The sequence below is a fragment of the Strix uralensis genome, chromosome 1 (genome assembly GCF_047716275.1).
Source record: "Strix uralensis isolate ZFMK-TIS-50842 chromosome 1, bStrUra1, whole genome shotgun sequence".
NCBI classification, from domain to species: Eukaryota; Metazoa; Chordata; class Aves; order Strigiformes; family Strigidae; genus Strix; species Strix uralensis.
In genome coordinates, this window is record NC_133972.1 from 1,480,170 (window position 1) to 1,504,787 (window position 24,618).

At 43.0% G+C, this 24,618-nt stretch overlaps 1 protein-coding gene across 2 annotated transcripts in view; it reads left to right on the plus strand.

Annotated features, from left to right (window-relative positions):
- The window catches only part of VIPR1 (vasoactive intestinal peptide receptor 1), a 117,837-nt gene extending 97,547 nt beyond the window's left edge, over positions 1 to 20,290 (plus strand). For both annotated transcript variants that reach the window (XM_074861111.1, XM_074861204.1), the window contains 5 exons: positions 2,272 to 2,341; positions 5,232 to 5,323; positions 10,184 to 10,313; positions 11,686 to 11,727; positions 13,241 to 20,290. In XM_074861111.1, coding sequence (XP_074717212.1) covers positions 2,272 to 2,341; positions 5,232 to 5,323; positions 10,184 to 10,313; positions 11,686 to 11,727; positions 13,241 to 13,432 — 526 coding nt within the window. In that variant the 3' untranslated portion in view covers positions 13,433 to 20,290. The remainder of the gene's footprint in view (positions 1 to 2,271; positions 2,342 to 5,231; positions 5,324 to 10,183; positions 10,314 to 11,685; positions 11,728 to 13,240) is intronic.
- Positions 20,291 to 24,618: the final 4,328 nt, after the last annotated feature.

The following is a 24,618-nucleotide window of genomic DNA, read 5'->3' on the forward strand; positions in this document are numbered from 1 at the left end:
CCCAGCCATCCTGCCCTAACCCAAGGGCAGTCAGAGCAGAGCAGAGGCTTTCCCATGCCACCATGAACCAGGAAATGAAGGCACACAGTTGTGTCAACTTACGCCAGTCGCTCACCCTCTTTGTTTTCCAATCCCTTGGTCAGGATATTTGCAGGGAATTTGTCAACAGACCCTGATGGTCACATTTGGCCCTGTAATCCTGTGTATAACAAAGATACCAGCTGAGCAGCTGCCCCGTGCTCAGAGCAGAGCTTTGCATCCTGCAGAATTCTCCCTAAATATGCTCATGGAGCTGATACATAATAAACACGCACATTAGCTCTCCCACAGAAAAAGTCTAAAAACTTTTTTTTTTTTTTCCCCCAGGCAGATCTTAGGATCTGCTCTTCATCCTCTTTAACCTATCAGCAGCCTTTGGTATTTTATATAAGAAGCAGGTAGAATACAGATAAGTAAATGAGGCAGGTATCAGAGCTATCCAAGGATATATGCAAGTAAATAGAACCTGATCCTGCAGTCCTCTTTCATGCTTTTACTCAAGCAGTCAGACTATGGTAATTGGAAAGGCTTTTATGAGAAAACACTCCAGGGAGTTAAGGAACCAGGTGCTTATTATGTACTCACTGTGCATGCCCTTTCTTTTTGCATTTGCAGTGTATCATTAACTCTGTTTTCTTCTGTATGTTCTCCTTCTCCAAATGTGTCCTGATTTTTCCTTATTTCAGTAAGAGAAGCAGCTCAGATTTCTCATTGTGTTTTTGATTTATAGTCACGCTAACACATTTCCTGAGGCTACTGACTTCTTTATGGTTTCACTCTATCTGCATAAAACTGACCTTATTTACTCTGTTAATAAATAGCCTCTACAATGACATAGAGACCAAAGGATTTAACGAGTACGGATGCCAATTCTTCTTACTATATATTTCCACCCAGCTCCAGCAACTCTTAATAAAAATACAGACCTCTTTGCATTTTCTGGAGGCTTTAGAGCTCTTCGTTTTCATGCCAAGTAAAACAGAGTGTGAATTTACAGGATGTGCTAATACCAAACGTAGATTTTTTTTGGCATACTAAAATTACCTATGGAGAAAAATTACAGGAAATTAATCCAGATTAAATAAAACCTAATTATTTAAGATTGGGTAAACAACATTAAGCCTCTATTTAAACATTCTAACTCCAAATTAAAGTGACCTTCATTCAGACTGCCTGAATTTATTTTAAAAATGAAGTGTGCTAGACATAATTAGGGACACTTTAATTCTAAATGAAAGGGCAGCATGCACCTGACTAAGTATAAGCATCTGTATCTGAGAAATTTGCTCTAGTCTCCTTTTATAGTTAGTGGAGATTTAGTCCATGGAGTGCAACTCTTTTCATCCTAAAATAGCTCTCAGGAACTGTGCCCTAAAAGTACCTCTCTTCATATACCATTACTTGCGCTGTCAACCTTTTGAATCAGATGAGCTGAATCCAGGTGAAAAGGATGGGTTCCACTAATCCATTTTGGGCATGAATGCAGACCAGTTTTCATGAATGCTCTCATAAAAAAGCACCTTTGATCACCTGACTCTTGTGAGGTCTGCAGATAAATGTGTCCCAAGTGATATTAGTTGTTTCCCCATGATTTCTATTCTGTCATTTTCTTGTCGGTTTTAAAATATAGTTCCAGGTGACACATGTGAGTGGTGTGGTTTACAAACAATTCTGACTTCAGGATGAAATATATCACACCCTGGACCCTATGGACTTGTCTGACTGCATCCATAGCTCAGATGCAGCTAGCTACTTTAGTCTGACTAATCCCACCATAGGCTGTCATCTTTTTCAGAAGGGCATGTGTTTTTTTTCTGATGGTGCCAATTGCTCTGTGCTTACCAAAACCTCCATCCATGACGGTGAATGGCACTGGAGGCCTCATGAATCTGTGGGTTTTGATCCTTGTAGCAGACCTCAGTGTAGGATAAACAAGTAAATCACCATCCTCCCACACATTAAGCCTAAGATAACATCCTCCAGCCCATTCCATTACCAAGGGGAAGAGAGCTCACAGCATTATATCTGGGGCAACTGCTACCTACCAGTGCTCAAAGACACTGCAAAGCAAGTCTTCAGCCCTTCCCAGTTCACGCACACCAGATTTAGTCCTCTTCATATAACCTAACATAGCCGTCCTTAGCCTTTAGGGAAACCAGGGATCTGAGAAGGTTACGTAGCTGCTTTGTTTGCTTTGCTACATGTTTTAAGTCTGGTTTTGTTTCTTTTTAGGTGCTGGGAGGAAATAGTGGAATCCCCATTCTGGTGGATCATTAAAGCTCCTATTTTGGTGTCTATTTTGGTAAAGTATCAGCACATTCTGCTGGCTGCAAAGCCATCTTTAATACTAAGTGTGGGGGGTGAAGGGGTGTTGAGAAGTGTTCTGTAGATGTCCATGGAAAATGCATTGACAGATAAAATCTCACTGTATACTGAATGTCTGTTTTAGGATGAGAAAGTTCACCCTCTGGATAAACATCTTTACCTTTAATCGTGGGAAGAACTTGAGTGTCTAAACAACCAAGGTGGAGTTCATTTGATTTAACTCTGACCACCTCCATCTCAGCTAGTTGCCCTGAGCACTCTGATCCAGTAGCCATGAGTGTGTTTAGCCAGAAGAGGTTGAGGAACATGGTTAGAGATCCAGGAAAGGCTCATCTTGTCTAATGAATCAGTGGATGTCTAAATTCAATCAGATCAATTGTTCCATTAATGTTTTTGTTTCTCTGAGCTGATCATACACAGAGCCCAGGATGATTTGTTCAGTTGTAGACGCCAATACTATAACATAAAATGGGATGAGTCCTACCATAAATTTCTACCTAGATACAAAGAGGTTAGATTAATTCCCCCAGATTATAGCATCCAGTTCAAAGTTAGAATCCAGCTATGTGTTTTGAAAGTAAGTTCTTGAGAAGACTGGCTAATTTCCAGATAAATCAACAGAAGTTTTTGACTTCTTACTTCTCTGGATATGATCAGTTCTAACCACAGAAACCATGACACTTCTGAGGAACTCTGAATCCTTCCATCGTTGTTGAATATTACATGTTTCCACTGTCAGATATCAAGCCAGGACTTGAAATCAAATGAACTTGAGTTAAACTTAGCTTTGAGTTTTCTTAAATGAAGGCAAGTGTGTGGGAATGGAAGAAAAAGAATGCAACAGAAATCAAACCAAATATATCTCTTTTAAACGGAAATCTTTTCTTAGACATACATTCTTCTTATTCCACGTACATTATGACCTTTACAGAAAGACTTTTCTGTAGCATTTTTCATGCAAGGATTTCAGACTGAAACAGTTTGAATAATTACATCTTACTCTATTCACCTCACTGAAAAGAAATACAATACTTAGATGACACATCTCAAAATATTTATATCATCATATAAAGCTATAGATAGTATTTCCCTTTTCCAAGATAACCTTTTGGTAAAGAAATAGACTCTGTTCTCCTCAGATCAATGAGTCTGTATTTTCTTTTGGCCAATAAATTTCCTCATTGCCAAACAAAATTTACCCAGCAATTTCTGATTTTCCTTCTGTAGATATCATATAAATCTTGCACAAAGGAAGGGCATGATAACTGCTGTCTGTTGAACAACAGGTTTCTTCTAGGAGGAATGCAACATTTTCTCCATGTCCATAGGAATAAAGCATAGATCTCAATGGAAGGAAGAAATACATATATAAGATATATAAGATATTAAGCACTAGGAACAGATCCAGTGCCTTTGATTATACTCTAGGTTGAAAAATAAACAACTTCTCCAGTAGCCTGATAGCCATATCTTCTACCATGCAATGCTAAGACTATACTAAGTCTGTAAGTCATATTCCACCTGGCTCATCACTGTCCTGTGTTCATGCTTGCTCTTGATCACTATGAGCCAACTGAGTATTTAACTGCTCCAGTCCTACCTTTAGTGCTGCAGCTTGTGAGCTATCAATGCTCATTAGAGTAATTAATCTAAATAATACTGTTTTGAACTGATAAATTTTACTTGCCACCAAGGCAGATGCAAATCGTTTTTATAAGCAAATAAATGTGAACAGAAACTATGATAAATGGCATGGGATAGATAAAAAGTGATTAAGAGATGCATCATAACCAAGAAATACAATTAATTTCCAATCACTTATAACTTTTGAAAAAAGAGTGAGTGTCTAATTGAGAGATGTGCTTCAGTCTACTTCATTCACCTGTTGTTGAGATAAATGTAGAAATTGCTGGAGGAAATTTTAAAATCTGTTTTTGCAGGAAATCAGATTGGCTGGTTAACACAATCCCTTGCAGCTGTTGAGTCTAAAAACCAGAATCATTTGTGCATTCACTAATCATGAAAGGAGGTTGTGTGCCAAACTAAAACTAAACTAAGTCCACAGAAATCTGTCATCGCTTTTCTGTTGTACGTGTTGCATGAATAACAGCGTGATTCAATGGATAGCACCTTAAAAGCAGGTAGATTTGCATTCAACTCATACCATCTACTACTTCCTATCTCTACACCTTTGCTATTAAATAAGGTTAACATTGCTTGAGTGTGTTGGTGGAGCACTTTGACATTTTTTGAGTGACAAGCACCATCTAAAATCTAGGTACTCCTCTCGTCTAACACCCTAGTAGAGAATGTTTTCTGCTGTGTCAGTGAGGTCTATCCCTCGTTATAAAAGGTCTCCAGCTTCTCTGCAGAGAAGACATGCCCAATAGCATTGAGTAGAGGCCTGCTTGAGTGGATACTGCTTTGTGTTTTGTTTTGGTTTCCCTGGCTCACTGCCTCAGTCTTTGACATACTCAGCAGCCGGTCCATGTCACCGTCTCCTGAGGGCTTTGACGTCCGTCGCTCTGCTAACTCCCAAGGCTCTTTTCCTACCCTGTCGTCGGCACTCCCCCACGCAGCAGGACGTCGTGCATAGCTGTGCTCTATGGGTTTGACATCATCATACTTGGGATGTATGACACAAAGTCCCAAGCAGGCTGATGTCAGGCCCAAGATGGCTGCCATCCTTTGTTGGTTTACTATGTGCTCCCAGAATGGGGTTCTCTGCTCATGGCTTTTTAACAGCTTGCTCCATGGCAAAAATATTGCAGTGAAAGGAATTCCCCTCTAATGATCAGCTCTTTCCACCGGAGAAAAATACTAATTCTTTATTTCTTTCTCTGTTTCCTTTCTGCCCAACCCAACAGGTGAACTTCATTCTCTTCATCTGCATCATCCGTATCTTAGTCCAAAAGTTGCATTCTCCAGATGTTGGACACAATGAAACCAGCCAATATTCGTAAGTCCCAGACTTTTTCACCTGTATTGTATGATTTTTGGGAAACCTATTTGGCTACTAGTTCATTATTTCATCTGTCTGCACTGATCAGAATCAAGTATGTTAATTAAAGCTGATCAGACATCAGGAAATGGGGTATTTGCTTAAATGGCTGGACATGCTTTACATCAGTTTGAACAGACAGGTGAGAAGGCTTTCTCCTTTGATTAATGATGAAGAAGTGAGAGCAACAGTAATGATCATGAAACAAAATGGGATTTTTCTTTGTGTATTCAATATTTATTTGGTTCTGAAGGCAGAGGGAGCCTGATAATAAAGAGTAGCTGTCCACAGTATACAAGCTTTTTTTTCTGAACTAGTTACCCTCAACTTCCTTGTTCAAAGAAGGAGAGATCTAGAAAATTAATACATTCAGCAGAATCTACGGCAAATTTTCCTCATCCTAAAGCAGACCGCTAAATTAGATTGGATTAATTCAATGCATTTCTTTTCACTGTTGAGAAGTAGCACTGTCTTAGAAGTTTTGCTTGATGTAATGCTTTTATTCCAGAGATATGAGGCTGACCCTTAATGGGGATTTTTATAATGAACAACATGCAAATGCGATCAGAATCTCTCTCAGTGGCCAAGACTGGTCTTAGTTGCAGTATTCTAAGAGTACAAGAAATCTGCCTGTCTGCATGGATTTATTCTGGCTTCAATGCAAAGAAAATAAAAGCTCAGTCTCGCTTATTTTTGACTCTTGCCACTGTCCTGGCTCAGCACTTCAACTAGCTTAGATATTTATTAAATGATTTCTAGAAAAGAACAGAAAAGGAAAAAGTCCAGTGTCTACATGGTCACTGTTTTCAAATCTTCGTTGTCTTTGGAGGGAGTGGTGCATTTAGGTACCCTGAAGAATCTGAGCTCAGTTCATCCTTCTGCAAGATAAAAGACAATATCGATATGGTCCTTAAACACTGACCAGCCATGACTCTGAGTCTTTCTCTCTAGTGATGGTAAATTATGCATTTCATCTGCCTCAAGAGATTCTCAGATTTATGAAAGGAAATTTTAGTATTTGACCTTAACTTCTCCCTGCAGCAACTGAAGACAATTACCTCTTTTTCTGTCATCATAACACACCAACGTTACCAGACCCCTTCTATCACCTCCCTTTATATGTTTCCAATTGGGCATTGTAACTTTTTACCCCCAGGATTGCAACAGCTTTGGCCAGGTGCACAGATTAAATCAGCATATTGAAATATGTTCTAGTACTAAGCAGCAGCCTGGAGCAGTTGGCTCCCTTTCATCTCAGCAGAAGTGCTGCCAACACACATCGTAAGGGTTATGCCCAGATTACCTCAAAGGTCATGCTGAGCTTTGGGCTTAGGACTTTTTATTTAACATTTTCCAATGAAGCAGGAGCTGCCAGGAAAGCTGTCTTTGCCTTGTAAACAAACGTAAAACAACCACGCAGTAACATGGACTTCCCCCTATTGGCCTGACAAATGGGGAGGTACTGCTGAAGTACAAATAATCTTCACGTCTGCAGTTCCTCACCTTCCTTCTCCACCTGGAAAAACATTTCAGTTCCATTAGGGCATGAATCAGTTGCTCACTTATAGGTGTCCAAGCCGTATAAGATGCTTTAAAACATTTGAGATACTTGCTGGACCTGGCACATAGGACCCAGGACCTATGGGAGACTTGTACCCTTATGCAGTGGCAGCTGGCCACCAGCCAGATTCTCTGGGGCATCTGGAAGTCTCCGTTGACTGTATTGACTGCAGTGAGACATGCGACACCACACTTTTCTACAGACATGAATATTAACTGTCTCAAATTGAAGGCTGCCCAGGGGAGTTCCCACCAAGGGGAGTTCTCAGTGTGGTCCTAAGTTTTTAATGGTTAGACAGCTATCTGTAGAGACATCTGGGGTCCAGACCCTTTTATAAATGCCATTAAGCATGTGATCTGCAGTTGTAGGTTCCTGGATTCTTTTATATATCATTCTCTTATTACCTGAAATGCTTCTGCTAGCTTCAGGGGTTTTGTCTGAAGGACCAAAGAGATCTTAGCAAAAAACTGCTGCTAATGATACGTATGGGTTGCTACTGCCAAATCTCAGATAAATATTTTAAACTAACAGCATCAGGGATCCCTCATTTGCATTTCTCCCTCCTTCTCTTGTTTATTTTATGTTATTTATTTTATAAAAAAATAACACATTGACAGTATTATTCAATTCCAACTGGTTTCAGTTTAGCTGCAGGCTGGAAGTTCAGGTGCACTGCTGACTCACTCATTAGTGGTACAGTGAACTGGGCGTTCATGTATTGAAAACTGTGAAAACAAGTCTCCCAAAACAGTTTTCTGGAAATGAGAGAGACATGTGCAAGAATGGGACAGCAATAGTTCAGACAAATAGAAGTTTTCTGTGACAGAAATCTTGAGTAAAATTCATGTCTTTCTATTCTGTACATGTTCATAGATCAATGTTATCATCCAAGTTTTCTGGGTAACTTTTCCGTTATGCGTTCAACGAGCATGACTAAAATGTTGGTTCACTCTTAGTCACTCCCAAGGAGAGAAGTAGGTTCAGTGCAGGCTGGTGAAGATGTGTTTTCCCTAAACCACCTGTCACCATGTGTGTCTGTCAGAGAGGGTAGGTGTAAGAAGTGCACCCTGTGGGAGCGTAAGTAATGAGTTTTTGGAGAAGCTGTGGCTTCCAGCAGGTAGCTTTAACCAGCTTTGGACAATCTCCCAAGCAGTTCTGCCTCCTGTACAGCCAGGCTTTAGCTTCCTGGGAGAAATTACACCATGACTGGGGAAGATGACTTTCCTCATTGCAATGTTTAGGGGGGGGGGGGGGGTCTTTTAAATATCACAGGGCTAGACCATATGGCCCTTGCCTTGAAGTCAAACTGAGATCTAAAATGTCACTCAGTATTCTGGGGAAGCTCGGTGCTGGGAGCAAGAGACTAGTTTGAGGTGTTGTGCAAACTGGAGGAGGGGGCTCCTAATGTTTGGCGTTTATGCCCTCTTCATTGCCACAGCCCAGGCAGGAGGGAAAGTGCTATAACCAAGGCCCTGATTTTCTAATCAGTTAGAGGTTGCAAACACTGTCTCTGTTAATATGTTGCACAAAGGTGACATCGCATCAATCTCCTCTCCTGTTCCTGAAAGACTGGGGACAGAGGAGAGATCTCTGCAAAGCCAATATTCATATTCCCTGAACTGTGATCTGCTTAGAAAATGAGTTGCTCTCTCATACGTCAGGAGCTGGGACAGTTAGGGCTGGGTCATGCTACTGTGAGTCACACTGGACAGAACTGCTTCTGAGAGCAAGGAATGTGGTACCCTGATGGTCACCAATGACATTGACCAATGGCAAAGCAAGACATCCAAGAAGACTCAGATTTTGGATCTATTCACTATAAGCAGGGATGTGCCTGCTAGTGTGGGATGTGGTAGGAAAGGCAAATTCCTGGAAAGTTTCTCAGCTTCCTGCATGCACTTGTTTTGCCTGGAATGAGTTGCACCCAGCTGTCTTTCAGCCAGCAGGTGTTCCCCAGAGAACCACAGCCTCCAACCACAGTCTTAACGTCAAGCTGTGTTTGGGCCAGGCCCCAGGAAAGCTAGAAAGGTCTGTTGGGAGTTACAGTGATGAACATCATCTGCTAAAGCTGGCACAGCAGCCTTCCCAGTGGGCTTATACAGATGGCAAATAAGCAAAGATGGTCTGAGGGGACTGAGCCTGATGAGACTTTGGGGATGAAGGCTTTGCAGATGGAAGAAAAGTATTTCCAACACCCCAGCCATAGCTTCAGTTCCTCCAGAAGCTTCTGGGAGAAAGGGACACAGGAGGATGTGAGTGACCAAGAGAGCTAAAACCCCCATAAGCATCCTTAGACCCTTGATTTCATTTTATTTCTGTCAGGTATATTTTAATAATGATTATATTTAATAAATTATCAGCTCTTCCTAATTCAACCCCTGATTACCCAGCCTGATGCCATTAAGCACTAATACTGTTCATCCCCCTCCTTTGGAGACATTCATTGTGCAATAGCCTGTCATTATTCTGAGCTAAACATACCATTTCTCTCCCAGAAGCTGTAATTTTCAGAAATCCCAAGCAAACAAGGACAGTGCTAGATGATGATTTAGCTTGTGGAGATGAAGAAAGATCTCCGGTGGGAGGGGAAAAAGAGAGAAGGGAGAAAGAAATACCTCCATTGAAGTTATTAGGAGTAAAGATGTCACATTTTGTGTTGTCACTACATCTGAAATCACCAACCATCTGCAGTCCACGGGTCAAGGAAAAATAATCTAGGGCTGATCACTCTGCCTTAGCTGGAAGCACATATATATTTATATGAGAATGTTAATGAGGAGGCAAGTAAGCCTGTGGAAATGCTCCCAGCATGGACGTTGGTTAGTTTGAACTGCCTTCACGTGAGGGTCCACCTCCACATGTCATTGCATCCCAGCCCAGGTTGTCAGAGGAATCCTGGGGAGGTTAGGCTGTCAGGAGCTATCTCAACACCCTCCATTTCACTGTACCCCAGACACTTCTTCCCTCTGGGAGAGGGCAGCCTCATGATGCTGCCTCGCTCAAGGCTGCTGTTGAAAGGCTCAATGTTCCCAGGACGTCAGGGTAAGCGACCTATACCACATCTCCTAAGGGCAAGCAAAGTCTTGTAACATGCATGATATAGGCTACACCATCATGATCCAGGTAATCAGCAAATATATACTGCAGCAAATTAAAGTTTTGGGGTTGCATAGGGCTCAGATGCAGGATTTCTCATCAGCCAACCCTTTAGCTCCTCTTCCCTCTCCCCTTATGACTCATGTTTGTCTTTCCAACAGGAGGCTGGCCAAGTCCACCTTGCTGCTGATCCCTCTCTTTGGCATTCACTACATCATGTTTGCTTTCTTCCCTGACAATTTCAAAGCGGAAGTTAAACTGGTCTTTGAGCTCGTGGTTGGGTCATTCCAGGTAAGCCACGTTTTGGTCCACCAGTCAGTCACCAGGTCTGTCTGCAGGGAGAAGTATAACAAGCTTGACAAGGGAAAAAGCAAACATGTGAGCTGGGATTTCCCATACATGCCCAATTCTGCTTTTATACCTTTGGGGAAAAAGCTCTTCACTCCATCTTGGCCAGGATGGAAGATAATTTTGTATTTTGCCTCCTGGAATTCCAGAAGAAGATTCTCTCTCCTCATTTTAGGCACTTGAAAAGAAAATGTACCTCTATAAGTTAGTCACCCTAGGTTTTTTTGTACTAAAGGGGGAAAAATGAGCACCTCAGTTCACTTTATATATTATTGACATGGTCTGAGATGAGATAAATGACCTTGGAGAGGAGTGTCTTTCTGGCCATTAACAGGTGCCTAGTCTGTCTTCAACCAGTTGACTTGCATGAACTTTCTCCTCTGTTAATAAGCCAAGTCCTGCCTGTAGATCCTGCGTAGGAGACAGGTTCCCCATGAGAATGGATAATGGGGCTGTCCTCCGCATTAATCTTTAGGAAGCCCTGATGAAGTTTGCTTCTTAGACTCTCCCACATGCTTCACTTCAGTCAGTTCCAGTGACGGGCTGTTAACCCTGGCCCTGCTGTTGCATGAAAAGAAGCATTTATTTATGTATTTCATCCCATTGCATCCATCTATTTATCAGCTCTAGCCACTTTGTGTCCTCACAGCCAGCAAGCAGGATCTGTCTGTCACCATGTACCACACATGTGTCAGTGGCATGCTTTGTTCAGTGGTGAATGAGTTAACATCCCTATCTACATCATCATCACTTCACATCTGGCATCTCTCCTTTGAGAGATAAATGGATCTACATTCACTCCTTGTCTTCAGTGTTTGCAACCATAAGTGCTAGACAGAAGTTTGTTGGGTTTTTTTTAGTGGAAGCTGAGATTCTCAAAAATGAGGTGTCACTGCAGGGGAGATAGCAAAAGAACAGTTTAGCCCCATACCATGTCTAAGATCTTTCTGAACTTGATGATGTGCTAGTGAGCATGTTTAGATTTCTCCAGTTTCAGCTGACAAGATCAAGCAGGAGAGTTGGGTCTAGTATCCCATCCAGTTGCCTTTAATGCTTCTGTTCAAATGACCAAGTGCCCCTTAGAGCTGAGCTGACTCCTGATGGCTTTAACCACCAGTCTGGAGCAATCGTTGAACTCACACCAATGCATCTGCTGCAAAATACCTTAACCAATCTTCCCCTACTCCTTTTATAGGGAAAATGCAATCAAGTGGTTTCTAAGGGGCACCTTAGCAGTTCTCCAGCAGTGTGCCCTTTCTCCGAGACTGCAGTGAGTTTGAGAGGTGCTAAAAGCCTGTTCTGTACTTTCCCCTAGGGATTTGTGGTGGCTGTTCTGTACTGCTTTCTCAATGGGGAGGTAAGATCAACAGTATTCTTTGGTTAATGTTTGCAGCTAAGGCGAATTGAATGTTTGTGGAGAGTGGATTGAGAAACGTCCCATTCCTGATGTTACCATACTGGGGGGAAGCATCCAGGTCAAATCGCTCACTCCAGAAAAACAACTCAACTGTTTGCCTGACAGTTTCCAGCACAATTAATAAAGATGTTAGGACTTTGTGTGCACTGTAGTATTGCTGCTGCTGAGTCTCTCCTTTACTCATGAGACAGCATCAGCAGAACTCCCATATGATCTTGCATAAAACCTGATCCAAAAGGACCACCTTCAGCAGGGTAAAGCCCATCTTCTAAGCCCTACTCATGCTTAGCTCCTCAATGAATCCTCCACAGAATCAGGCCCACTGCCAAGATGGAGGCTTGTTAGTGCAGTGATATTGTTGTACCATGCTCCATCTGCCCATAACAAATTCAGCAGAGACTGATTAAATCCATATCGTGAAGGCTACCAAGTAGGGGTGAGCAGCTAAAATCTTGGATCTGCTGTCAGCTGGAGCACTTTCAGCTCAATAAAGTGACCACAGACAAGAAAGAAGCAGCTGTGATCTGGGTTTGTGTTCCAGCTTCCTAGTCCAGAATCACAGTTTGCTCTCTTACAGCTCTGATGCTGCTTTCAGCCGTGCTGACGCCATGTGTACCATCATGCAATGACATGTGGGGAAGATAGCCCAGCTCCAGCAGAGACCTTTGCCAATAGGCCTGCGTGAAGCAGGGCAGTACCACACAAACTTATTAATGGTCCAAAACCAATATAGGTATAGACATGACTTCTTAGACATAGACCAGTGCCAGGTGAACTTGTTTCTGCCTTACAGACATTGATCTTGCCTTTCCCACATTTCCAGTCCTGGGGTTTGCATCCTGGTATTGTACTGTCCCTGTGCTTACTGATCCCAGAGACCCTCACACACAGCTGTTTTGTCTAAATCATACTGTTTTCTAAAAATTTGGACTGGAAGGCTGCAGGAGGGGACAGGGATGGTGGCCAGATTTGTTCATGGTTTGAATCTGGACAGTGTAAACCAGATGATGTCTGTAAACTCCCTGAGCAGGAACAAGTAGCTTCTATCAAAAAAGCACAGCTGTATTGACAGCTTTACAAACAAGCTATAGTTAAATCATTTGTATTTGGACAAAAACAGGGCAGTGAAAAAAAAATCTTAATTATACTCACACAATGTAGAATATATTGCCATTGAAGTTAAGTAGTCTGCCACCTTCACGGTATCAGATAAGAAATTCCCTGTGCTCACCTTTCTGCTGGAGCTCAGGGATTTCTGTTCTAGTAGTTTGCTGTCTGGAGTGTCACCTCTCTTCTGTGTGGTTTAAAGATCTGGCCAGGTTGAGTTTAATGACCTTTATAAAATAATTCTTGGGCCCTTGATAGGTGGGTCGCCCATGGCTGCTCACACAATCAAATCAGAGCAATAGAAAATGTTCCCCTCTGCTGACTTGCTTGTCTTTCCACCGCCTAGGTCCAGGCTGAGCTCAAGCGAAAGTGGCGGAGGTGGCATCTGGAGCGGTTCCTGGGCTCGGACATGAAGTATCATCACCCTTCCTTAGGCAGCAACGGCACCAACTTCAGTACCCAGATCTCCATGCTGACCAAGTGCTCACCAAAGACACGCCGGTGCTCTGGCTTCCAGGCTGAATTCTCTCTGGTGTGATGGGGAGAGGCTCTCCAAGCACTGAGCATCCAAGAGAGAAACTGAGAGACAGAAGGATCCCCAGGAATCAGTGATATGATGACAATTCCTTGTGAAATGACATGCTCTGCATGAGCCAACAGAGGACACAAAACTGGAAAAGCCACTGGCATCCAGAACAAGATCAGACAAGCCAAGAAGCAGAGAAATACTTTTCCTCTCCCTCTTTTCAGAGCTTTCACTCTGAAGTTTCAAACCCTCAGGGGTTGGTAACTATGAGTAAAGGTCCCAGTCACTTGAGGAGAGCCTGGGAGATCCTGATGTGTCATAAATAATGAAATATGGGGGGTAAGGGAGGGGAGATCCTGAGTCCTTGGTGGCTTTACCAGAACCAGCATCTCTGAAACAGATAAACTGCACTTTTTAAAGAAATGAGCCAGTAAAGGAAAGGGGAAGGCAAGAAGCAGGAAAAAAAAAAAAAAAGCCAAACATATGAATGTGCCAAAAGTCACATGGATAAGAGGTTGTGATAAGGCACCGAAGACAGAGTCGGGGACACGGGGAGAAAGGACAGGAGGAACATGAACAGAAAGGGGAGAGGCCAGCACATGGCCCCTGCCTCTGTGTTTTACAGGTGTGAAGATGAAGCTGCAGCACCAGGAAAGCCTCTTGGAGGATGCCCCACTGCTGCAGTGTGTTCTGCTAATTGCCCACCATCCTTGTTAGCAAAAGCTTTCCAAGCACCCTTGGGTGCCCTCTGGAAAAGCAGGTGGCTGAGAAGGAACAGTGTGGATGCCCTTCTCTGCGCTATGATCATGACATTGTGTTTTGTTTTGTTGTTTTCAATGAGCAGGAAACTCAATTTGCATGTATGAAAATCAGGTACAGATGCCAAAAGCAGAGCCCGGCTATGTTTTTCATTCTTTTTAAGTTTGCCCATAGATCTCGGTGCATTAACACACCCGGGATCATTAGGGATCGGGGGAAAACAATTGGTCTGTAATTCATTTGCACTTGCTTAGCACACACTGCCAGGAAAGGGAGATGTAGAATCCTGTAATCCTTAATTGAATCAGACCTGCCATAAGGAGCCACTCTCCAGAGGAAAAAATTAGCATCACAGCAGCAAGCAAAGTTGCTGTCATCAGAACAAGGTTGTCTCAGCATGGTAACTGGCACCCCAGGAGTCATGAAGGAGTGAAGGAGCTATTAAATTGATTTCTTCTTCAGCTTTTGTGGGGAGCTTTCATCCTACGATGAAAGCATTGTTAGATCTTTAAGGTGTGTGTGTGTATTTTACCTCTTTTCTGAAGGTCTATTTGTTTTCATATAGGGGCAATCCCTATTTGAAGAACACACATGGATCCTGTTAAAACCAAGGGAATAGTTATTTTCTTCTTTTCTTGGTGGAGGGGTGAAGGAGAGGGGTGAAACCAAATCCTGCTCACACATGCCAGGCTGGCAGCTGCAGGGCATCACATGCAGCTCATGCTCCCAGACACAACATTTGAGACAATCCCCGCAATCCCAAACTCAGTCAGAAGATAGACAACACAAGGTGTGGATGCTTGTGTTTTTGTCACACCCAACCATGTCAAATGGGGTTGCCTAAATTTTACACTGGGGGTGAGAAATCCCTGCCCAACCCATGTGTACACTTAACAATTGGGCTGCTGTCATCCTACTATAACATGTCCTTGTGAAGGAGAGTCTGGGTCACCAGTGCATGTACGTAGAAAGGAAGGTGGACTTCTCTTTCAGAGTTCAGAGATCTCAACTTATCCACCAGGTACTAACAGCATCTAGACTTCTTTTTCTTCATAATGCAATGTAGTTCATCTTTAGTTTGGTGGGTTTGGGGTTTGTTTTGCTTGCTTGTTTGCTTGCCTTAATCATCTGTGATTCACTGCCAACAAACCACACTGAGCCCAGAAGGAGAGTTGCAGATCTGGACATCCAGTTCCTTTCTCAGTTCTGAGAGGGCGGTTGTTCCATGCCCCCAGAGTTATACCTATTATCATCTGAGCTCGATGCTTCCACAGTATTTCTTCACATGTGGGACTGAGAACAGCGTAGAAGACTGAAGTCAGTGAAGAGTATGAGATACTCTGATATAACTGCCATGAAGGGTAGACATGCAGCCATGAGTGAGCTAGCTCGTATGCTGTCACAGTGAAGCCATGGCTATCCAGCCTGCGAAACCTAAGAGGATAGGTAGGTATTGTGAAGATAGTCATAATCAGCTCCGTGATCCTGGAATTAAACTGCTGATGAGACCCCAGACTAGACAGGTGCAAGCCATCTTTGTTATGGCTACATTACACATAAACCATATCGTTGGCAGTTAGAATTCAACACTGACGTGCCATATGAGCATCAAAATCCTCTCTTAGCATCTCTCTAATTCCCAAAATCCATAGAAACCAAGAGGATGCTTAAAATTTCCCCATGTTGCTTGCACTTCAGCCCTTATGCCCCGATACCCCAGGAACAAGGTCCCCATTGAAATCTCCATGAGGTTCTTAGAGGCAAGGGCCCTCTTTGTGTTTGGTGCTGGTGCTGCTCTGGTGAGTGCTTTCAGATCTGGATTAGGACTCACACAGAGGTGCTGGAGAAGTCCCACCAGTACCACCAATTCTTCTCCTATGCCAGATTCAAAGCAAGGATTTGTGACCTAGCTCTGCATTTCACCAGGTGAATGGCTAGCTGCAAGGGAGTCCAGAAGAAGCAAGGGAAAGCTCTCTCAGTTTCCAGGTTGTTTCACTTGGTGTAAAATGCTTCCTCTCAGTACAGTTTGGAAGCAACATCAGTCTAGGAAAGGTTTGATTCATCAGACTGCAAAGTCATTCACCCTCTTTATCTATCATGGTAGCTATTTATGTCCAACCAAATTGGTGGGCTGCAGAGGAGCGCTGAGGTACCTAAGGTGTGAACTTAAATCCCAGGTCCCAGACAAGCAAAGGAGGAGTTTAAGCACAGAGCTGTTGAGCACAAGTGAAACACCATTGCCAACAACCTCCTTTATGAGATGTGAGGGAAACCCTTACCATCTGTTTTAGGCAGCTTTGTTGGGGTAGAAGATCCATGTCTGTGAGCCATGAGCAGTGAGAAACCCTGTGCATTTTCACTCTGTTGTTCTTCACCTTCTTTTTCCTCGCCCTGTGCTTGTAACTCTATTTGCAAGATGGACCTTCTGCTTTGTATTTACAGCATCTTTTCCATTTCAGCCCTGTGCTGACCTGTGCCAGCATTAACCGTATGCCAAAGGCAGCAGGAATGGGCTTGCCTTTTAGAGACATGACAGGGAAAAATTCAGCTGGTTATTTACTGATGCCACAGGGCCTTCTGCAGCCCTTGAGATGCACCACCAGACTATTCCACATGGGAGCCTGACGATAGGATGTGACTTAAACTGAGGGGCTCCTTCATAAAACGTTGACTACATTAACATGCCAGGAACAGTGCCCCAGGCAACCTACTTGCAATTATTTCATCACAGAACTGGCAGCCACACTGCCATTATGCTGTCAAGGGTGTTTGAGAGATTAAGTGAATGTGCTGAATATACCTGCAGTGACAGGCATGGCAGTATTAATGATGCAGGCAGTGCAGAGCTGCCAGCCCAGCTGCATTGGACTCATATCTTAGGAGAACAGGGGGATCAGTGGTGAAATCAGAGCTTTTCACTCTGGGGGTATAAGCAATCAAGTGAATGATGACATTCGGATCAGGCCCTTGTTTAAGAGGCTTAGTGCAGGAATTTGACCCAATAACGGCCTCCTCTACTCTGTTTGTCATGCAACTCATCAATAAAATGGAGTTTAAGGACTGCACCACAACCCCAAACAACAACCCAGACTGAGTTGTCCTGAACCCGTGCTGAATACACGATGCAGCGCTCAGGGCCGCTGCTGTTGCTCACAGAGCATCAGTCTGACCCCCTTAACCCTTCTTTAAGACAGGAATTACTCCGGTGAAGGCAGCTGTGTTAATTTTCTGCAACATAAGATCAAAGGGCATACCTAGGTGTGTTAGGCTTTTAGATATGTTTGAGGATCATGAATTTAGATTCCCAAACTCTATACAGAAATCAGGCCAAAATCTGATCCTGCTTGCACCAATCTTCAGTGACTTCTGGATTGCACCAGCGTGAAACTGGAATTTGCCTTTAGAATAATTCCTTTGTCTTCAGCCTGGAACTGTTTACTCCCTGTTTTATACCAGCGAGACATCAAACCCCTCCTGTTAATAACTCTATATTTCAGTGATTAAACTGTTAAACAATTAAGTATGGAACAATTAAAATATAAAAATTAAATTACTTTCTGAAGGTCTAGAGGTACAAGGTTCAATACAAACATTAGACTATAGATATTTCTATTCAGTTGGGACCTATATGGCTCTGTGGCCCTCTCATAAGCAGCAAGAAATGAGAATATGACCACGTTTAGGGTTTTAAAAGGAGCAGTAATGAAATTCTAGGCTGTTGAAGAATTTCAGGGCATTAACTTGCAACTAGTTTTTAAAATCAGAGGTATATATGCAGCAGCATTGTTACTGTAGGTATGGAGTAAAAAAGGGATCCCAAAAAAGCCCAGAAGAGAAAACATCTGAATTGGTAGTTTAGTTTAGTTTAGTTTAGTTTAGTTTATTGCCTAGGAAGGAGTTATATTTTTCTCAAGGAAGGTGTTACTGGACAACAAATGTTTTGTGCATTAACTAATCAGCAGATTTACTTCTTTCTCAACATCCCATTTGATTGCCATTCAGCTCAGAAGCAATGAGGCAGGGTGGTGTCTGTGTCACAGGGCCATGCGAGCAAAGGATTTAAAACCAAATCTCTGCTCCAATCTGATAGAAGTACTTTCAAAGTGAGATGCACCTGCTGATTAATGAAAGACTGCCAGTGTTTTTTAAAAAGCAAAATGAAGTTCCAAAGAAAGCTCAGGAGTGAATATCACTTGTCATGGCAGGGATTAAAGGGGTTTGGTGCGATTATTTTGTCTCCATTCCTTCCACCTTCACCACAGTGTTTAAATAAGGCAAAACTCAGTGGGCTTCTGCAGAAAATATGAAATATTTGCAGACTAAAAGGGAACTTGTAAATGCCAGTATGTGTCTTTGTGAAGCTTATTTTATTCTGTCTGCACAAGTTTAACTTGGTTTGGTAAATGGTCTATGGAAATACAGAACTTTACAGAAGGGGTTGTTGGGCGTTGGAATGGGCTGCCCAAGGAGGTGGTGGAGTCCCCATCCCTGGAGGTGTTTAAGAGTCGGGTCGACATGGTGCTGAGGGATCTGGTGTAGTTGGAAACTGCCAATGCTAGGTTAAAGGTTGGACTAGATGATCTTCAAGGTCCTTTCCAACCGAGATGATTCTGTGATTCTGTGAAATCCATGTGGTATCAGAAGCAAGGAGACTGAGAAACAGTGATTCTTCTCTGGAAGGTGAATCTAGGTTTAACACCAAAACCCATGTAAAACATGCTTCCTCCCTGCTGTGTCCCAGCCTCTCTGCTTCCAGGTGGGGCGTTTAGCTGAAGAAAGGATCTTGACTGGGGTGTTGACACAGCCCTGTACTTCCTCCTGAGCCATCTCTGCACCAATGAATGTGCCAAACTCTTGGTGACAAGAACTGCAGTCCTGAGCTCCCTGTCTCGCAATGCAACTCTGCACTTGTCACACCCCAATGCTTATGGTGGCGAGGACCATAATGCTTGTAGATGACCCTTCAAGAGCAGGAGGGCAAGCTCTTGGCCTCATATGTACCCATATCAATCTGGAATGACTCTGCTGGTAGCACTCTGGAGCTAAACTGATGTAATAGGGAAAAGAATTAAGTCCCAAACTGGTACATGGAGTCAGATATCCCAAAATCCAGAACACATGGATTTCAATCCACTTTCTTTTAGTCAGTCAGCTTTTCACCCTGTCTCCAAACCCCATATTTGCTGATGAGGTATATTACAGTGACTGATCTTGTTATTTCCCCTGGAGAGCTGTACAGTTATAAACTGGCTTTTAGGAATTAGAAATTTCCTGGGCCTACCGACCAACTCTTCCACCTCCTACTGTCTGAACATCCTAACTCCTTGTCTGCTTGCATGGTGTCGTGCTATACACTGAAGAGCCCTGGATTCGAAACCCTGGTTATTTCTAGCATACTGTGAAATCACAGGGAAGAAGACAAACATTGGGACTGGAAACTACGTAGCAGGTCTGTAAGGGAAATAATGCCCATTTGGGTTCTGAGGGCCAGGCCTTTGGGACACATAAATGGGCATCAGCAGAGCACTAGTGTTTTATACCCAGGTTTGGTGGATATTGTAAATTTGTACGTAGAGAAAATCTGAATAGCACATTTAAAAATATAAACAAAAACCATTTTTGATACTCTGATGATCATAAATTAAGTTTGAAAAGACACTTTTGAATTTAAAAGTGCATTTTTCAGACTCTGTTTCAAACACCTCAAGCTGGTCAGTAGCTGGTGCCAACTGACTCTTTTCTTACTCAAACTGTAAGCACCTCTGCTCTGCCCTCCTGTAAATAGGCTTGGACAGCAAAGAGTGATGAAAACTGGCTGTGAACAGAGAATTATTGTCTCTGTGGACTTTGATGTACCTAGGTGCTTGTGATGTATTCTTCATGCCAGTGAGAACAGGCCTGCTTGCTCAGCACAGGTGAAGTCTCCATCTTGTTTCATGGCCTTTTTCCTGATGTTATTTATTTTGTTCTGACTCTGTACATATACAATGAATTGGCTATTTTTTTTCCTTTGTATTTGGTTCATCTCCTTGCATCAGAGGAGGTTCTTCTCTGTGGTTGACACTGCTGAAAACAAGCAATAAAACCATCGTGAAGACATTGTGTCTAAAATGTTCCACCTGATATTTTGTTTTTCTCAGTCCTGAAGCAGACACAGACAGAGAAGGAAAGGCTAAGTAGGAGGTAGTGAGCTGGTAAGGTGGCTGCATTGTTAGGCATAAGGATCTCACACTTTGTAAGGCTAGCCAGATAGACCAAATCACTCTCAAAATGGGAGACCTTCTTTGAGAACATCTGTGCCAACAGAAGAATCAGTACGAGCCCCAAAACCACCACAATGAAGGCAACATTAATGCATGAGGTAGGTGGCTTGATGCAATGTCTTTTGGAGGCAGGACTCATGCATGGAGGTAATAATCATGCAATTTCAAACACACTGTGGTTCTTTTGCCACTATCAAGAGATGTTAGATGATTCCTGTATTTGTAGGTACGTACACCCATGCACACACATACCCGTGTATTGATTGTTACAAGTATAGGGTTGGATGCTGGAATGTCCTCCAACTGTCTTACTATACTGTGCTGTTCAAATTCATCCCCATGAGAATCGCTCCAGTACCCTGGATGGACAGACCAAAGCTAAAGTCTGTCTTACATCACAGACTGTAGCAGTTCATAACCACCCTCCAAGAATATAAAAACCCCAAAATATGTGAAAAAACATGTTTGTTCTCATTCCCTTCAGGACTGAATACACTCAGACTGCCAGTCATGCAGGCCACGTGGTAGGAGAACCTGTGAGCAGCTTTTCGAGAGCAGACACGATGGGTACGTTTCACCTGCAGAAATCCCACACTGCTGCAAGAAACCAAAATGCTTTACCAATGAGATGCATAGGAGAGCTGCCATCCAGGGCTCTCTGCAACACTTGGCATATATAATGACCAAGGGCATCTTTACAGTGCACTTTCCAGCTCAAGGTGGTGGTTTGATTTGGACTTGTCACAGCCAGATGATTCCACACCACTGGTAAATTCATAATCTGAGCATCGTGAGAACATCCTGCCTGCAGCTCTTACAACTAAACCCTCAACACATCCGCCTCAGTACTGTACGTGCACACCCTCGCTGTACATCCCATATTACATCTGACTGTAGCAGTAATTATGCGAGTGGGTAATTAACAACTTGCAGGTGTAATAGGAAACACAACACCTGGGTCTGGGGTTAAGCATCCTGCTGCTTAGTTGTCACTTTAATTTGCTTTTGGGACATAGGTTAAGTTAGTCCTCTGAATGTGTTGTTTATCCACCTCAAAAGGAATGCCTTGATTTTTGGAAATGCAGAGTTCGCTGGATCTTTTCAGTGTGGAGTATGATTTGTCTACTTAAATCCCTTACATACTCTGGGCTGAAAGTAGCTCCATGGAAAGAAATGGACTGCTGTTTGAACATGGATTTTTGCAAAGCCTCCAAATCTCTGCTAGCTGATTCCAAATTATCAGCAAGCCATTTAAATTAACACTTCTTTAGGCACAGAACTGCCCAATAGGGTTAATGAGACTTAACACTCTTCCTTTCCATTTCCACTGCCCCTGCATGGAGCTGGTGGTACTGCAAAGCTCAGGTCTGTCTCTGCCTCCTCAACACACTGTGCGTGCCAAGCGCTGGCGTCTTGTACAGGTCCCTGGAGCAGCAGACACAGCAATAGTGCTCAGCCTGCAGGGGCTGTGTGCTCATCCCTGGCAGCTTTCCCACCATGCCAGGTGACCAGATAACTCCTGAGCCTCACACAGTGACCTTGGTTTTGCAGCTTTCCCAAGGGTGCTGCATCATGTCTGTGTTTCACCCTTGGTGTGTGCCCAGTTCAGCAGTGCTGTTTTTTCAGGTCTTTATTGCTCAGAACAAAGCATGAGCCTTCCTTTGTGTTGGAGAAACGCCTAGCAGGCAGTTAACTACAAGTGAACAGTAATTACTCATATAAAAGACACATTATTTAATGTACATAAATATTAGGTAGTGAAAATAGATTGCAGTGAGAGGTCAATGAGCTTTTCCTTGCGCGTAGGGCCAGTTTCACAGCTCACCCCCTTTTAAAGCTGATTTACACACGCTGTTCACACTACTGATGAAGGCCAAACCAACAGCTAGGGATGACAACTCTTCACTATATATGTCTCTCCTTTCTGCATGGATTAACCATTTTCATTTAAAAGCAAAGGGTCTAATACTCTGAGCCATTCTGAGAAGCAAAGCTGTTGCATACTGACTTTCACTGGATTGCTCTGTGGATTAAATCAGAAATCAGAAAAACAGGTTACAAAGGCTGGGGAAAAGGAAGATCAGCCAATTGCATTTATTCTGTGTTTGTAGAGGTGATGATCATCACATACTGCCAAAAAATGTCTTCCATATGAGGAACACCAATCTCTGCCAGAAATTAATTAGTGTAAGTGGCTTTGATGAAGGTCTCCTAGGAAGTCTGAGTCAAAAATCACCCAACCACCTGCGATCCCTGCTGTGTGCCCTCTGTGCAGGAGCCATCCATCCTGGTTTACAATGAGCATAGTATTGGTTTTCTTAGACGCACACCATTATTCTGAATGTGACAGAACATGCGATCACATATATCTGGAAAATTTTGAGCTTGGCTTTTAGAGCTTCTTTGTGTGAGTTCAGTGGTTAAGTGGCTTTTCATGACTGCAAAAAATTCATTCTCTATAAGACAGAGCCATGGTTAAAAATGGTCAGTGGCATCCTCTTCCGCTGATCCCCTGTGGTTTCCATGGCCAAATGCCAGGACAAGGACTTTTATGATCTCCATGATATTAAAGTAATTTCCCATGTAGTGAATCAATGTTAGCAGTTAAATTATCTTCACTCCACATGCAACCAGTTGCATTCGCTCCCTCCCACTGGGGATATAAAGTTTGAACTGTGACTCAGTGCAATCAGCAGAAAGACTCCAGCTACCCTCAGACAAGTTCAGAAAGACTCTGAATTGTCCAAGGATCACAAGGGAGTGTGGCACAAAGATCCTAGGCACTATGTCACTGCTGTAATACCATACACTTTGAAAGCCTTAAAACCTCTTCTGACGCTGACACATGCTTGCAGAGGAATCATTCCTACTGGTATAACTCTATGCATTTAATGTTTTGTCGCATCACATGAACAGCACCAGGTAAGTTGAAATGTCATCTCAGAATAACAATTTCCCACATAGTGGTATTCTCAGAGCCAATTGGCCTTGCAGCCAAAGACCAGAGAGAGCAAGAGGTTTGTGTACATGGCATTGGGTCCCCCCTTATGGTGCTCAGTGATGAACTCTCTCCTAGAGTCCATCCCTGTCCAGTTGAGATCAAAGCCTTGAACCCTTATCACACACAGCTTAAGAGTACAGGAACTAACTTGGCACATAATTATAACTCTACATAATTATTGCACACTGACTGGGACAGAGGGAGGGAAAGAAAGGAAAACAACATCTGACTTATAAGCCTGAGGGGTGATGTGCTTGTTGAGGAACCAAGACCAAGACATTCTAAAGCACACTTCATTGGCCAGACATTAAGAGAACAATTACTTCAACTCAAAACTTCAATACCTTGATAGTTAGGTGTGACAAGCAGGAGTCCTGTCACTTAATATCAGCTCCAAATCAAGAAGAAAGGAGATTCAAAGCCAAGATGTCACATGAGTGAGCACTGCAAGCATGTCATTAGCTCTGGAGAGTTCTCCACTTTTCCAGCAGGTGACACAAAAGTCCTTAGAAACTGGGAGGTGTGGGTGGGAGCTGGGCAGTGGTGTTTAAAGCACAGTGATGCCAATATATGATGTGAAGAAAACTAATATAGAGCCATGTCATACCAACACGCACATATTTGTATATCTTTCCCTTCCTTCTGGCAGGTCCTGACAACCGGTTGCACTCCACTGTCACTTTTTCCCTGAATCCACATGGGAATCTTATTTCACAAAGGAAAATTCTGGCAGCAAGACCCGAATACTGAGTTGGCCACTGCTGCCAAGAATCTGCCTCCTCCAACCCTCATAGATTTATTTCACTGGGATGCCTAATCAATGGCTGTTTCTTATCTACCATTTAACTCTGAGCTCTCTGGCATAAAGCCGTTAGAAGCCATATTTCATTACACCTTATCTGCTCCCATCTAAAAAATATGGGGAACTAACAGAAACATAGCTTCAGTCTGCAGTGATGAAGGAATTTATTACACGTAATAAATTTATGCATGTAATGAGATTTCTGGCTTGTACTGGGTGCAGCTTTTCATTGCATCCCATCATGTATTTCCCACCAAGTCAGTGCCTGTGTGATCTCGTTCTCTGCTAAACTCCAGCCCTCTCTCCTTGTGCCCCCTTTAGTTCATTGATAGGAGTCTAAGCAGAGGGCTTCTCGGGAGCAATTCTAGCAAGG